This window comes from Bufo bufo, chromosome 3 (assembly GCF_905171765.1).
Source record: "Bufo bufo chromosome 3, aBufBuf1.1, whole genome shotgun sequence".
In the NCBI taxonomy this organism is placed as follows: Eukaryota; Metazoa; Chordata; class Amphibia; order Anura; family Bufonidae; genus Bufo; species Bufo bufo.
Window position 1 is genome coordinate 40520765 of NC_053391.1, and position 13299 is coordinate 40534063.

At 44.2% G+C, this 13299-nt stretch overlaps 1 protein-coding gene across 3 annotated transcripts in view; it reads right to left on the bottom strand.

Annotated features, from left to right (window-relative positions):
* DOP1B (DOP1 leucine zipper like protein B) overlaps positions 1 to 13299 on the bottom strand; it is a 113720-nt gene that overhangs the window by 52995 nt on the left and 47426 nt on the right. For all 3 annotated transcript variants that reach the window (XR_005777423.1, XM_040423117.1, XM_040423116.1), the window contains exons 8-16: positions 12175 to 12284; positions 11386 to 11500; positions 10512 to 10632; positions 10035 to 10154; positions 9791 to 9890; positions 7633 to 7824; positions 2092 to 2728; positions 737 to 1008; positions 170 to 322 (exon numbers count right to left, since the gene is read on the bottom strand). Coding sequence is in view for 2 of the 3 variants with exons in the window: in XM_040423117.1 (XP_040279051.1) it covers positions 170 to 322; positions 737 to 1008; positions 2092 to 2728; positions 7633 to 7824; positions 9791 to 9890; positions 10035 to 10154; positions 10512 to 10632; positions 11386 to 11500; positions 12175 to 12284 (1820 nt within the window). In the remaining variant the exon portion in view is untranslated. The remainder of the gene's footprint in view (positions 1 to 169; positions 323 to 736; positions 1009 to 2091; positions 2729 to 7632; positions 7825 to 9790; positions 9891 to 10034; positions 10155 to 10511; positions 10633 to 11385; positions 11501 to 12174; positions 12285 to 13299) is intronic.

Sequence of the window (13299 nt, forward strand, 5' to 3'; positions counted from 1 at the left end):
GCTGTGTTCAGCCTAGAGCAGATGGACCTTCTTCCATGTTAAGGACTAAATGTACCTGCAGACCTATGTAAAACCTCAAACACACAATGTGATAGCATGCACAGTTGTGTCAAATGAGAAGCTGGTCTGCAGACGCAGAGGCGTCACCCAGAAGCTCCCACCTGCCTACCTTATCATAGTTCAGCAGAGTCTGGCAGATGATCTCTTCGCAGATATTGGCAGAAGGTGCCAGGCAGTGCAGTCTGTAGAACAACTCCACGCAGGTGATATGATGTTCCCTGGTTTCCATGTTCAGCTGGTTCCACAGCACGTGAGCGACTCTCTGGTGAAGAAGAGAGGTCGTTATCATCACTCTACTAACTCTGCAACTTATATATTTTATGCATTCTACTATGTGCAACCGTTATCTTCACAGCTCTAAAGCATCTAAAACAAATATTCTACATTAAAAATGTTTGTGTCTACAGCTCCTATGTAGATCTATGTGTTTCCGTGGTTACCGGCTATAAACAAACTCTATGTAGTCCGATCCTGGAGTTATGCGTTAGTCTCTTCCATCTGTCTGTAGGTGAGCAAAAACAGTGAGCTGAAGGAGTGAACCAGCTGATGACTGTAGGGTCAGACTACACAAGGTCTGTTTGTAGTCTGTAACCATGGAGACACACAGGCCTTCATAGAAACAATGTGTGGATGCAATAACAAAATGGCTACAAATAATACTTCCGTGCAAACTAACCGGGTAGAAGTCCGTCTTTTCGGCAATAAGTTTGAGGACCCCTGGAGAGACGGGTGGAACTGTGACCATCTGCAACTTCCCAAAGACTGCGCTGTAGTCGGACATCTTTGAGCGTTTCATTCTGTCTTCCATGACCAGCGAAAGGGACTGTGAATGATTTACAACTTCTAAAAGAGTAGATATAGCTACGTTCTGAATGTAACAGTCCTTCACACAACAGCAGACCGTCATCAGGGACTTGAACCACAGGGGGAACCCGGCATCGCTTGATCCTGGCACAAATAAGGGAGATACAGAGTTAAAGGCTATACCTTCATTCATTTCCAGACCGCCAGATTTGCAGTTTGCCACCTGCTCCTAGCTTCAGACTTATTTCATGTGGACATGCCCCTCCCAGTAATACATAGCGGATGTGAGTGGTGTGTCCAGGATGCTGCTGTCATCACTTGATCCCATGTATGAGCACAGCTTCATCCCTGGACTGACTGCTCCTTCTACAGCTGTAATGACAATGCACCGCCGTCGACGGTCTGCAGGTAAACAGTGAAGAGAACGCAGAACTCGCGCCACGGTTTCTTCAAACAGCTGATCGGCAAGGATGCTGGCAGTCAGACCCGCGCTGATCTGATATTGATGACCTATTCTGCGGATAGGTCATCAGTATGAGAAAACTGGATCACCCATTTAATGACGGAATATATACATCTCCAAAAAAATAAAAAAACACAAAATAGAAACAGACTTATCTACATTTTCGCTTCATAAAGCACAATAAATAAAAATGGCATAAAAAAATAAAACCTTATAGTTTTCAAACCTGCATGCCTGGTTATTATCAGGGGAACATGGCCAGGACTGCAAATGCTTAAAGGGGTTGATCAGGATTATAAAAAAAAAAAAAAAAAGATGGCTGCTTTCATCAACAAAACAGCGCCACACCTGTCCGTAGGTTGTGTCTGGTAATGCAGCTCAGTTCCATTAACGTGAATAGGGTGGAGCAGCAATATCATACACGACCTGAGGACGTAGAGGAAGGCAGCCAAGGGGGAAACTTTAAATATCTTGTAATGATTGCACACTTAGGTTGTTTTCTTCTCTATTCACAAGATACTGCTAATGTTATTTGCTCCTTGAAGTCATGTGACCTAACTGCTGCCCTCTAGCTGTAGAACTGGGCTCCCATAATGCACATGGATTTCGCTTTCTGTCTGAACAGAGAAGAGTCGAGGGAAAAATTTTGCAAGGATTTTCAACCTCACAGGTAGAATTACACTTTAGAGTGTTGTAAATAAGTTGTGCAGTTCTCCTTTAAAATTGTCATGTGACTTGGATACTTTGACTTTCACCCCACTTACCGGGCACTTGGAATAGAGAAGAGTACAACTGCTCCATCTCTTCTTCTGAAAGGTAGACGGGGAAGGTGGCACAATCCAGCAGAAAGTGACAGGCGGCGGCAAAGGCCTCCTGGCAGTCTTCGGACATCTGCCCCATGTTCTGGATGAAGCGCCCAATGTCCCACTCCTCGTCTGACCCCTTATTGACCCTCTTACTTGGGATGCGGGATGGAGAATGTTCAATCTGTTTCGACAACGGAGGCCGCGGAGTGAAGAAATCCGTCAGCATCTGCTTGAACTGCGGCACGGTGATCTGCTTGGGTTCCCAGTGGCCCTTCCTCTTCCCTGCCTTCTCTTGGGCACTGACCCCATCGTTGTGCGTCTGCAACTGTAGCCCGAACAGATGCTTGCTGGCAAAATTGGCCACTAGGTCCTGTACGCAGCGCAGTGTCTTCTGCACGCTGCCTCCCTTCTTCCAGACGTCCCCCTTCTCCGGGCACACTTTGGGCACGCGCAGGTATCCAGACAACTCCAGGGATGACGTGCTCAGGCCAATTCCGCTGTCCTCTGACTTTAACGGGGTGAATAATGGATCTTCTGCCACCTCCACCTCAGTGTCACTGTTGGCTTTTAGCTTCAGGGACTCCTTGGATGGACTCTATAATAAAAGAACAAGAAGAAAACTGTTTAAAGGGGTATTCCGGTTATTTTGAGTTATCCCCTATCCAAAGTTCACTAGGACCCTATTGATCATGAAAATAGGGGCACAGATCCCCTATATGAATGGAGCAGCTGGTCGAGCATGTGCACTGCCACTCCATTCATCTCTATGGGACCTACCAGAAATAGTAGAGCACCTATACTCACCTATCCCTGACAGTCCCATAGGCAACCCCTTTAACCGGCTCAGGGTCATTTTGAGCCCTTTTTCACAAGCGTCAGTTTAACAACCGTAACTTTTTTATTTGTTGGGCCAGCGACATGATTTAGGCAACCTTTTTTTGTGAATAATGCAGGTTTTTTTGCCTATTATGTTATACATCTTTTATTTGAGATTTTCAGGCTTATAGCGTGAAAAAAAAATATGCTTTTTAATATTTTTGCCATTTCGTTTTCTCATATTATTACCCTAAAATATTTTTTCATTTGCATTCATCATTGTCTATCATGCACTCTGATATGTGACATGCCCAGTTTTGTGCAATCAGGTCTCGGCTAGCCAGTGATCTGGCTGGGAAATTGTTTTTAGGGTTATTTTTGTGTAATTTTTTTAGGGTCCGTTTACACGTCCATAAGTGCGGACCCCGAAAATGCATATTCGGATCCCGGAAATGCGGATTCGCATCCGTTCCAGCCCCATTGAAAGTGAATGGGTCCGCAAATTGTGGAACGAATGCGGATCCAAATTATGGACGTGTGAATGGACCCTTATTTTGATTCCCTCAAAGGTCAGAAAATACCTTTTTTTTTCACTATTTTACTATTATTATGACTACTGCTTGAATCTTTTTAGTTTAGCCCTGGACAAGTGTCACTATCAGGGCTGTGCAGGGGCGTAGCTATAGGGGGTGCAGAGGTAGCAATCGCTACCGGGCCCAGGAGCCTGAGGGGGCCCAAAGACCCTGGTGCCAAATAAGAAGCCACTGGTATTATAGAAAATGCATGCTGGTCAAGTTACGTGCGTAGTACCCCCGCCAATCTGATATTGATTCCTGACGATAGGTCATCAATATTAAAATCCCGGAAAACCTCTTTAATGTCCCTTAGAGGGATTTTTAAAAAGTTATCAATTTTATTTTAATTTTTTAAATAAAAAATAGGAAAATTTTCAAATCACCCTCTTTTCTCCATATTAAAAATAAACAAAAAATAAATAAATACATAAATAATCATTTGCCTTGCTGCATCTCAAAATGCTTGTACCATTAAAATTTATATGTGAACGCTGTAACAGAAAATAAAAGTAAATGGCCAATTTGCCATTTTTTCGTTGCCTCACCTCCCAAAAAAAAAAAAAATCATACACACTCCAAAAGGGTATCAATAAAAAGTATAGATCACCCCTCCAACAAATGAGCCCTCACACAGCTCAGTAGACTTAACCAGTCAGAATATGGTGATGAAAATAAAAAAATTATTTTTGTCACAAATTTATTTCAGTATTAAAACACAAGAAAAACTATATAAATGTGGTATCACTGTAATGGTACTGACCCAGAGAATGAAGGTAATTGGTCAGTTTTACTGCACATGGAACGCGGTAAAAACAAAACTCATAAAACTGTGGAGGAATTGGATTTTGTTGTGCTTTTTCATAATTGTAAACAGTTATATCTACTTATTTTAGTTATAATGGGTATTCATTGCCTTTAAGAGCAATGTTGATTTATATTCACTGTTTTGTATGGATTTTCATGTAGGCCAAAGTAAGTCCATGAGAAGATTACTGTGCCGTTCAAAAGCTAGTGTTATTGTAACAATATATTATACATTTAGACGGTTAGAAGATACACCGCACCTGCAGATTCTGAGGCTTCATTGTATTTCTTATCTGAGCATGAATTCCACAGTTTGAAAATTGTCTAGATGTTCCTCAAAGTATACATTCATGTATCAAAGTTTGTCCCTCGGCCCTAAGACAAGGACTCCAGATGTCAGAGGTGTGTAGTATTGAAAATATCAGGCATGTATGAGTTAACCCTTAATGGTACGATGCTTAGTGCTTATACAACAGTGCCACCTAGATATGAGCAGTTAATACTAGGGATCGACCGATTATCGGTTTTACCGATATTATCGGCCGATATTGAGGATTTTGACAGTTATCGGTATCGGCATCTATTTTGCCGATATACCGATAACGTAATGGGAACACAGAACGCGCTGCTGTCAGCGCGTTCTGTGTTCCCTCCGCAGCACAGGGGAGAAGGAAGCAGTGTCTCCTCCCCCTGTGCTGCTGCTGCCGCCAATGAGAGGGGAGAAGACAAGAGGAGGGGAGGGGCTGTGGCCGCTGCGCCACCAATGAAGATAAGTCTTTCATTAATTCATATACAGGAGGCGGGAGCTGGCTGCAGAATTACATAGCCGGCTCCCGACCTCTATGAACGGCAGCTGCGGTCCGCGGTAGTTAACCCCTTAGGTGCTGCGGATCGCAGCTACCGCTCATAGAGGTCGGGAGCCGGCTATGTGATTCTGCAGCCAGCTCCCGCCTCCTGTATATGAATGAGAGAGGTATCTTCATTGGTGGCGCAGTGCTCCCCCCCCAAGCCCCCCAGTGTTAATCATTGGTGGCGCAGTGCGCCCCCCCCTTCCCCAGTATTAATCATTGGTGGCAGTGGCCACAGGATCCCCTCTCCCCTGCTCCTCCGATCGGAGCCCCAGCTGTGTAATCCTGGGGCTCCCATCGGTTACCATGGCAGCCAGGACGCTATTAAAGCCCTGGCTGCCATAGTCAGTAACCTTGCTGCTGTGTGCACAGAGCACAGAGCAGCAGGGACAGTGTGAGATCCTATTCACCCTGATAGATCTCTACCAGGGTGAATAGGACAAGGGTTCTAGTCCCTAAGGGGGCTAAAAGTTAGTAAAAAAAAAAACACAAAAATATAAATAAGTATAAATGAAAAAGATTTACAAAAAAATAAAATAATAATACACGTTAACAATAAACATATTAATTTTCAGCAGATTTGTGTAGGAAAAAATGTTTTTTCTCAAAAATAAAAATACCCAGAATATCGGTATAAATTATCGGCTATCGGCCTGAAAGTTGACAAATTATCGGTATCGGTATCCGCCCTAAAAAATCAATATCGGTCGATCCCTAGTTAATACTACATCAGTAGCAAAAGTGCATTCTGGGTAGTGTTATGATGTCACACTCCTTATCAATGCACACACCCATCCAACAATGATTGGAAAGTTCCAAACTAGGAGGGTGTGTTCATCTGATAAGTTTTGGGTTAAGAAACCAGATATTAAATTTTTATTTTTTTTTAAAACAAAGAAAGAAAGGGAGATCTCTGGAGAAACATTTGGATTATCGGGAAAAACTCTTGAGAGCTGGGTGCCCCAAGACTCTACCCAAGAGTCAAGTGATGTGCAATGTATATTTTTGTTTTATGTAGTATTGATCTAAATTAATTGGCTTGATACTCAGCCAGATACCCGCTCATTTGCGGACGTGTAACGTTAGTTGCTACATCAGTATTTTCTCTGATTTCAGTTACGATGCATATAACTGAATAAAGGGGATAATATTGGAGAAACTCTCTGTTGGGAATCTTTATATTCCGTGGTTAGCAAATAATTTATAAGTTCTGTTGCAATACTACCATTATCTGAGATTGGTCATCATTTTGGGGCACAGCAAGGGCTCGTATCTGTCATCTTCTTGATTGAGTTTTTCGCATAATCCATTGATTCTATATCTCTCACAATTTTAAAGCTGCATTACATAATATCCTTGTGTTGGTTGAGTAGTGTTTTGTTGGCACCATGTAGTGGTGAATTCTGGGTACTGCATATCATTGTATATTATTGAAATGTATGTTGATTAATTTTTGATTGTATTGTAAACTATTGTATAATAAACCATTTATATTTTTGCATAAACGCTTGTACCCTGTTTTACTGATTGCACAAAATAATCAGGTTCTTAATTGAACTCTTTTTGAGATGTTTATGTCCATCTCGCGGGTCAATATCGTTTGAACTATTTTTCTTTTGATCCGTAATTTTTTTTTATATTTATATAAAGCATTTGCTTTATATACCCGACAATTTGCGTCCCAATTCCACCCCATTTGGAATTTTTCAGCTTCTCCCTGCATCGTATGCAACAGTAAATGGTGCCATTAGACAGCAGAAATTGTTCCACAAAAAACAAGCTCTTATACGGCTATGTGAATGAATGAATAAATAAAAAGTTATGGCTCTGGGAAAGAGGGGAGTAAAAAATGAAAACGCAAAAACTGAAAATCATCCAGGGATTAAGGGGTTCATAATTAACCCATTGGTAGGGTGCAATATGCATATCATAAATTGGGCATACATTATACACACATTTACTAGGGATCCACATGACTATAATAAACTGGATAAATAATGTCACTCGTTATGCAGTGTGAATAGTATAAAAATAAAAAAATAAAAAAATTTTACAAATCACACAGTACATTATATGTATCCCCCTCGCAAAATAAAAAAAATGGATGGCTGCTGAAAAAAAAAAAACTAACTAGCCAATCATTAAAGAGGTTTTCCCATAAACAACACTCCCACAGATCATGAGAACAGAGTCCCCCGTGTGAATGGAGCAGAGCTGTGAGCATGTGTCACATGGCCCACCACTCGCCGATCGCCCTCAGTCCCACAGAAGCCAAGTGGTGGTCACACATGTGCACCATGGTTCCCTTCACACAGGGGACTCTCGAGACTGTTGGCGGTCCCAGCAGTCAGACTCCCGGCGATCATACGTTTATCGCCTAAGCTGTGGATGATAGGTGATAAAAGGTTGCTCGGAGGTCCACCCCTTTAAGGGTTTCATTAGAATACAGGGCTTACACTGTCTGGGCTCTCAGACTCCATGTCGAGGTAAGCGGGGGGCATCTGCACTTTGCTGAGGACTTTGAAGCAAGTTCTGAGCGCCTGGGTCAGCTCCGGCAGGCTGAGGGCGTCCGTGTTCTCAGACAGAGACTGAGCCATGTAGCTGAGCATCTGAGGTAAGTACTGGGTCTGGACTTCGGAGTAGAGTTCCTGACAAGGGGAAAAAAATGGTTAAAAATAACATCTCATCACTGTAAGTAAACCAATAATAATTGCTATAAAACATGGGGCAGTCTTCCCGACAAGTCTGTTTCACAGGTTTATAATTGGACATATTTCCCCATGAAAAAAACCTGCAGTTGTCATTTATTGATAAAATTCCAGCAGGAATAACAGAGGAATCACACAATTTACAGTTATAAGAAAACGTGCTCCAGAATGGTTATTCCATGGGGAATACAAGCATTTACTAAAACAAGCCATGTCAGGAGGGGAGACAGGTATAATAATTAAAGAGGTCGCCGGGATTTACAGGGGTCTTGCCACTAATCCCACTTATCCTTAATTACCCCTTCTTGGATAATGCCTACCAACCCATAAGGGACATTACTCAGTGTGGCACCTGCAGCAGCATCTATACCTTACCTCCTTAGGGTCCATTCACACGTGTGCAACTGTTTTGCGCTCCGCAAATTGCGGATCCGCAAAACACAGACACCAGCCATGTGTGTTCCGCATTTTGCACATGGCTGGCACTATGATAGAAATGCCTATTCTTGACCGTGGCTGCAGACAAGTATAGGACATGCTCTATTTTTTTGCAGGGCCGCGGAACGAAAGTGAGGATGCGGACAGCACATGGTGTGCTGTCCGCGTCTTCTGCAGCCCCATTGAAATGAATGGGTCCGCACCCGTTCTGCAAAATTGTGGAATGGAGGCGTATCCATTATGCGGACCTGTGAATGGACCCTAACACTGTATACTGAGGCATACTATCTCATGTGGGAATTATTCACTAAGCACATTGCTCAGGGTTTACACCGAGGCAACTGTTTCTATACCGACGGGACTGTGTCAGTATTAAGCGCCATCCGTTCTGTGAATGGCAGTGTTATATTTGGTAATCTCATCTTTTCATTTATTCCCTGATGGACCAATAGCATTGGGTAAACGGGTTGGGATTATGGAGATTTGGGGGGTCCTTTACTAAGTGACATACGCCACTATTCTGGCATATATCTGTTGCCACTCTGCAACTTTCCGCCACTCACACCAAGTGGCGGGGAAGGGGACGGGACGGCAGGCCCTTCTCATTTATCATTTTCTAGGTGTAGAAAATGGTCTAAATGTAAGCCAGCAGGGAAGCTGAAGTACATTTAGACAGGCAGTGGATGCGCCGTAGTTATGTAGAGGCTGGCGCCTCTGGATAACTTGGGCAGATCCATTCTTAATAAATGACCCCCTTGGTTCCTATATCTGTCACCCCAATTCCTTTGCCTGTGTGTTTGTCCAATATTAATTGTACCACTTGGCAAATTGTGGGGTATGGAACACAGTCCTTATTACGCCATTGTTATGGAAGGGACTGTGCTGCTGCTGTAGACACTATGAAAGAAGCCTTGTCATTTTGGGCAGTTTTTTATAATCTATACACAGGGGGTCCTTTATTAAGTCCAGTGTCTAAAATGACCCCTATATCTGGCGGTGGATCTGCCTAAAAGAGGTGTAGAAAATGATGAATGAGACGGGCCTGCCGGCCCATCCCCTTCCCAGCCCCATTTTTTAGACTTGGCGTGAGCAGGGAAAAGTCGCAGTTTGTGGCGCAACTAACCATTGCACAGCAATCTGCGCCAGTATTTCTGGATAATAAATTACCCCCATAGTCGAAGAAGCCACAGCTCGCTGGAACTAGCCCAGCTCCGTACACAGCGTAGTGGCCGGGAAAGGTACTGCAAGCTGTCCTGTTCACATTGCGCGTAGCTGTGCTAATCCCAGCATGCTGCTGCTCCTTCTATCATCTGATCGTCAGGGGTCCCAGGAGTCAGACCCCCACAGATCTGATATTGGTGACCTATCTTAATAAAAGATCATCAATAGTTAAGCCCCAGAAAACATCTTTAATCTTTATTTATGGATAAGACCGGAGAACCCCTTTAAGGTCCCTGAATGCTCTTACCAGAGGAATGACGTCGAGTAGGAAGACCAGCAGAGTGCAGATCTCAGACACACAAGGAGCTCGTCCCACGTACTTGGGGTCACCGCTGTCCCCATTTTTTCTGTAAGGAAAGAGTAGATAAATGTCGGCCCCATTTCACAGCCTCCTCCATCTGACAAACAGATCTTCAGTTCAACAGCGGTCCCTGTAAGTGATGGAACTACAAGTCCCAGCATGGACAGATGCAACGGGGAGGCGCACGTACCTGAAGCTGTGCTCGAAGCACACGGTCATGTAATCCCACAGGAAGTCCGAGCTGAGGGAGGTGATGAAGAGATTGACCGTTTTCACGATTTCAGAGGCGTTCTTATTTTCTTTAATTGCACTGGAAAACAGAAGACACGGGGGGTGGGGGACGACATGATGACAGTGGTGAAGGAGGGACGGAGATACCCATGGCAATCAAACAGGTTTTGGATGAGAAGTGTCAGGGTGGCACAGAAGAAAGCGATCTGGGACATATCTCTTCTGCAAGAAGAGATAAGCGGCGCCTAGGCAGAACCGCTGCTCCTCTCTACATAACTGTCAGGTTCTGAGACTTTCCCATGATGTGTTTTATAAGAAAAAGACCCAGAAGTAAATTCTCTCTAGGGGTGACCCTCCAAACCCAGAAACCCCATGATCGTGCTGCACAAAACACAAAGACCGCGATTGTGGCGAATCTCTGCATTGCTCCGAATACCTTATGAGCTGGCTGCCGCTCTGGCCATAGCTCAGCTTTATATCCGTCCCCAGGGCATCTCTGCAGTAGGCATAAAAGGCTCGGATCACTTCCAGGAACAAAACTTCCACCAACGGAGGACCTGCGGGACACAACATATTGCGTCATCCTACATAATGCGCTGACGAGGACGCGACGGTGGGCAGGGGACTGGCTACCCTCAATTTCTTACAGCTGATTTTTCTCACGCGGTTCTCCAGTTTTAATGGGGTGCTCCGCTTTCTGGCAATCTCTACTTGCTAGAAAGGTCTAGGCTGATCACAAAGTGGCAGGAAGTGTTCAATTTCCCAGCAGCGCCTGGTATTGCAGCTCAGTGCCACTGAAGTGAATTAGCTTCATCTGCAATACCGCAACCAACCCATGGACAGGCGTGGCGCCATTTATGGAAGGAAGCAGCTAAGTTCTTTACCTCCTGGACAAACCCTTTAATGCTATATCCCTAACATGATGTATGACAATTAGTTTTATAAAACCAACAGCACTATTAATGAAAAGGTCTGCAACGTTCTGATGTAGTCGTATTGCTATTCTTCGCCATTTTCAAGATCTCTGCTTGCTGTCAGTGGAAAAAAAAAGACTTGCTGTTTGCCTTCAGACTCTAAAAACTTCTACTGCTCGATTACTTCTCACAGCTGCATCCAGTCAGTGTGAGCGAACATACATCGGCTCTCAGTCTGTCGGTGTTGTTAAAGGGGTATTACGACTATTAACATTTATGGTAAATCTATAGGCTACTCCAGACAGGGATTCTTGGGGGAGGGGATGACTCGGCACTACAGGGGTCACGGCAGAGATGTAAGAAAGAGATGAGCGTGTTCTCAGCCACTCACGTTACCTAGCTCTGGCTTGTCCAGAAGACTGACGAGGATGCGAAAGGGCTTCAGATAGACCTGGAGACCTTGTTCTGTGTCTGAATACAGGATATTCTGGTGTAAAATCTGCATCAGTGCCTGCGGTAATAAAAATAAACCTATATAACTTATGTATTTAACACCCTTCCCCCCTTTGTGTCACATTGCACAGTGCCAAAGAAGTAAGTGCAGGAAAGCAACAATATTGTATGCAGCGGCTGTTCCTTATTTCTCCACCAGGGGGAGTCAAACTTAGCAAACTTCACTGCTGGCAAATAAAAAGTTACAAAAAACAAAAACAAAAACAAAAAAAACAAAAAACTGAAACAAGACTAGAACTAATCTAGAATTCTCAGGACTGGGTGGTGAGGCATTTTATTGAAAATTATGGATTATTCAGACTCCTAGGGTTGTCAGGAAGAACCCAACTCATTTTATTTGGCTTTAATCTTCTTCTAATAAATGAAGGGTCTCCTAGCAGTCAGCTGTAATTTCCTGTATTCGATTTAACTACAGTGCCTCCACAGGACAAATGAAGCATTACACAATTTACAATAGGCTGCCCATATATTAAATAGATGCATTGGCTCCTCCAAAGAGAGACATTATTTTGTAACTAGTTTTTGCGGTGGCTTTTAGAGGGGGGTCCTCAACAGTGGACCCCCCACAATGAACTCAAAGGCTCATACAATGAAAGCACTCTTAGAATTGTATGATTAGTAAATGATAGCAGTACATTTCCGAGAATGGAGGACGATGGAGGTTGTACTTACTTGGACTAAAAAATCTTTGGAGTATTTTGCAAAAAAGGCAGAACCGTATTCTTCTTCTCCGGATGTGGCTTTCAGCTCTGGAGCCACAAAGCTCCCTTTTATATTAGTTCCTGCACAGAGAAAATAAAAGTTTAGGACCCAGTTCATAAGAGGAGCATAGGGATCCTCTATCATTCATCAATCTTAGCAGGCAGCCACCAGCTGAGCCCACATGTATTCATAAATCTACATGCAGTGAGCTCCCCCTAGTGGTGGCTGCATTCAGACAGAATTTAACCATATTTAACCGTATTTTTCGCTTTATAAGACGCACTTTTTCCCCCCCAAAAGTGGGGGGAAAATGGCTGTGCGTCTTATAAAGCGGATACTTCGCTGGCCGCTATGCTGCACAGCGCGGCCAGCGAAGTATCAGTGTGGAGGGAGGAGGCGGAGACGCTCATGGCGGGGCCCGGTGCAGTGATTCTAATCTAATACACCGGGCCCCGCAGCTGTTAAGTACATTCAATCCGATATATATCTTAATGTATACCGCACTGTTCTGTACTTACTGTAGTACCGTATGTATAGCATTAAGACGGCGCAGACAGGCAGCTCCCTCGGTCATGCGCCGCCTGCCTGTTCATTCATAAAGTGAGATAAGCAGGCAGGCAGCGCCTGAGGAGGGAGCTGCGGCAGGCGGCGCATGACCGAGGGAGCTACCGGTCTGCGCGGTCTTAATGCTATACATACGGTACTACAGTAAGTACAGAACAGTGCGGTATACATTAAGATATGTATCGGATTGAATGTACTTAACAGCTGCGGGGCCCGGTGTATTCGATTAGAATCACTGCACCGGGCCCCGCCATGAGCGTCTCCGCCTCCTCCCTCCACACTGATGCATCTGATGGGGGATCTGTAGATGACACTTATGGGGATCTGTGGATGACATAAGTGTCATCCACAGATCCCCCATCAGTGTCATCCACAGATCCCCCATCAGTGTCATCCACAGATCCCCCATCAGTGTCATCCACAGATCCCCCATCAGTGTCATCCACAGATCCCCCATCAGTGTCATCCACAGATCCCCCATCAGTGTCATCCAGAGATCCCCCATCAGTGTCATCCACAGATCGCCCATCA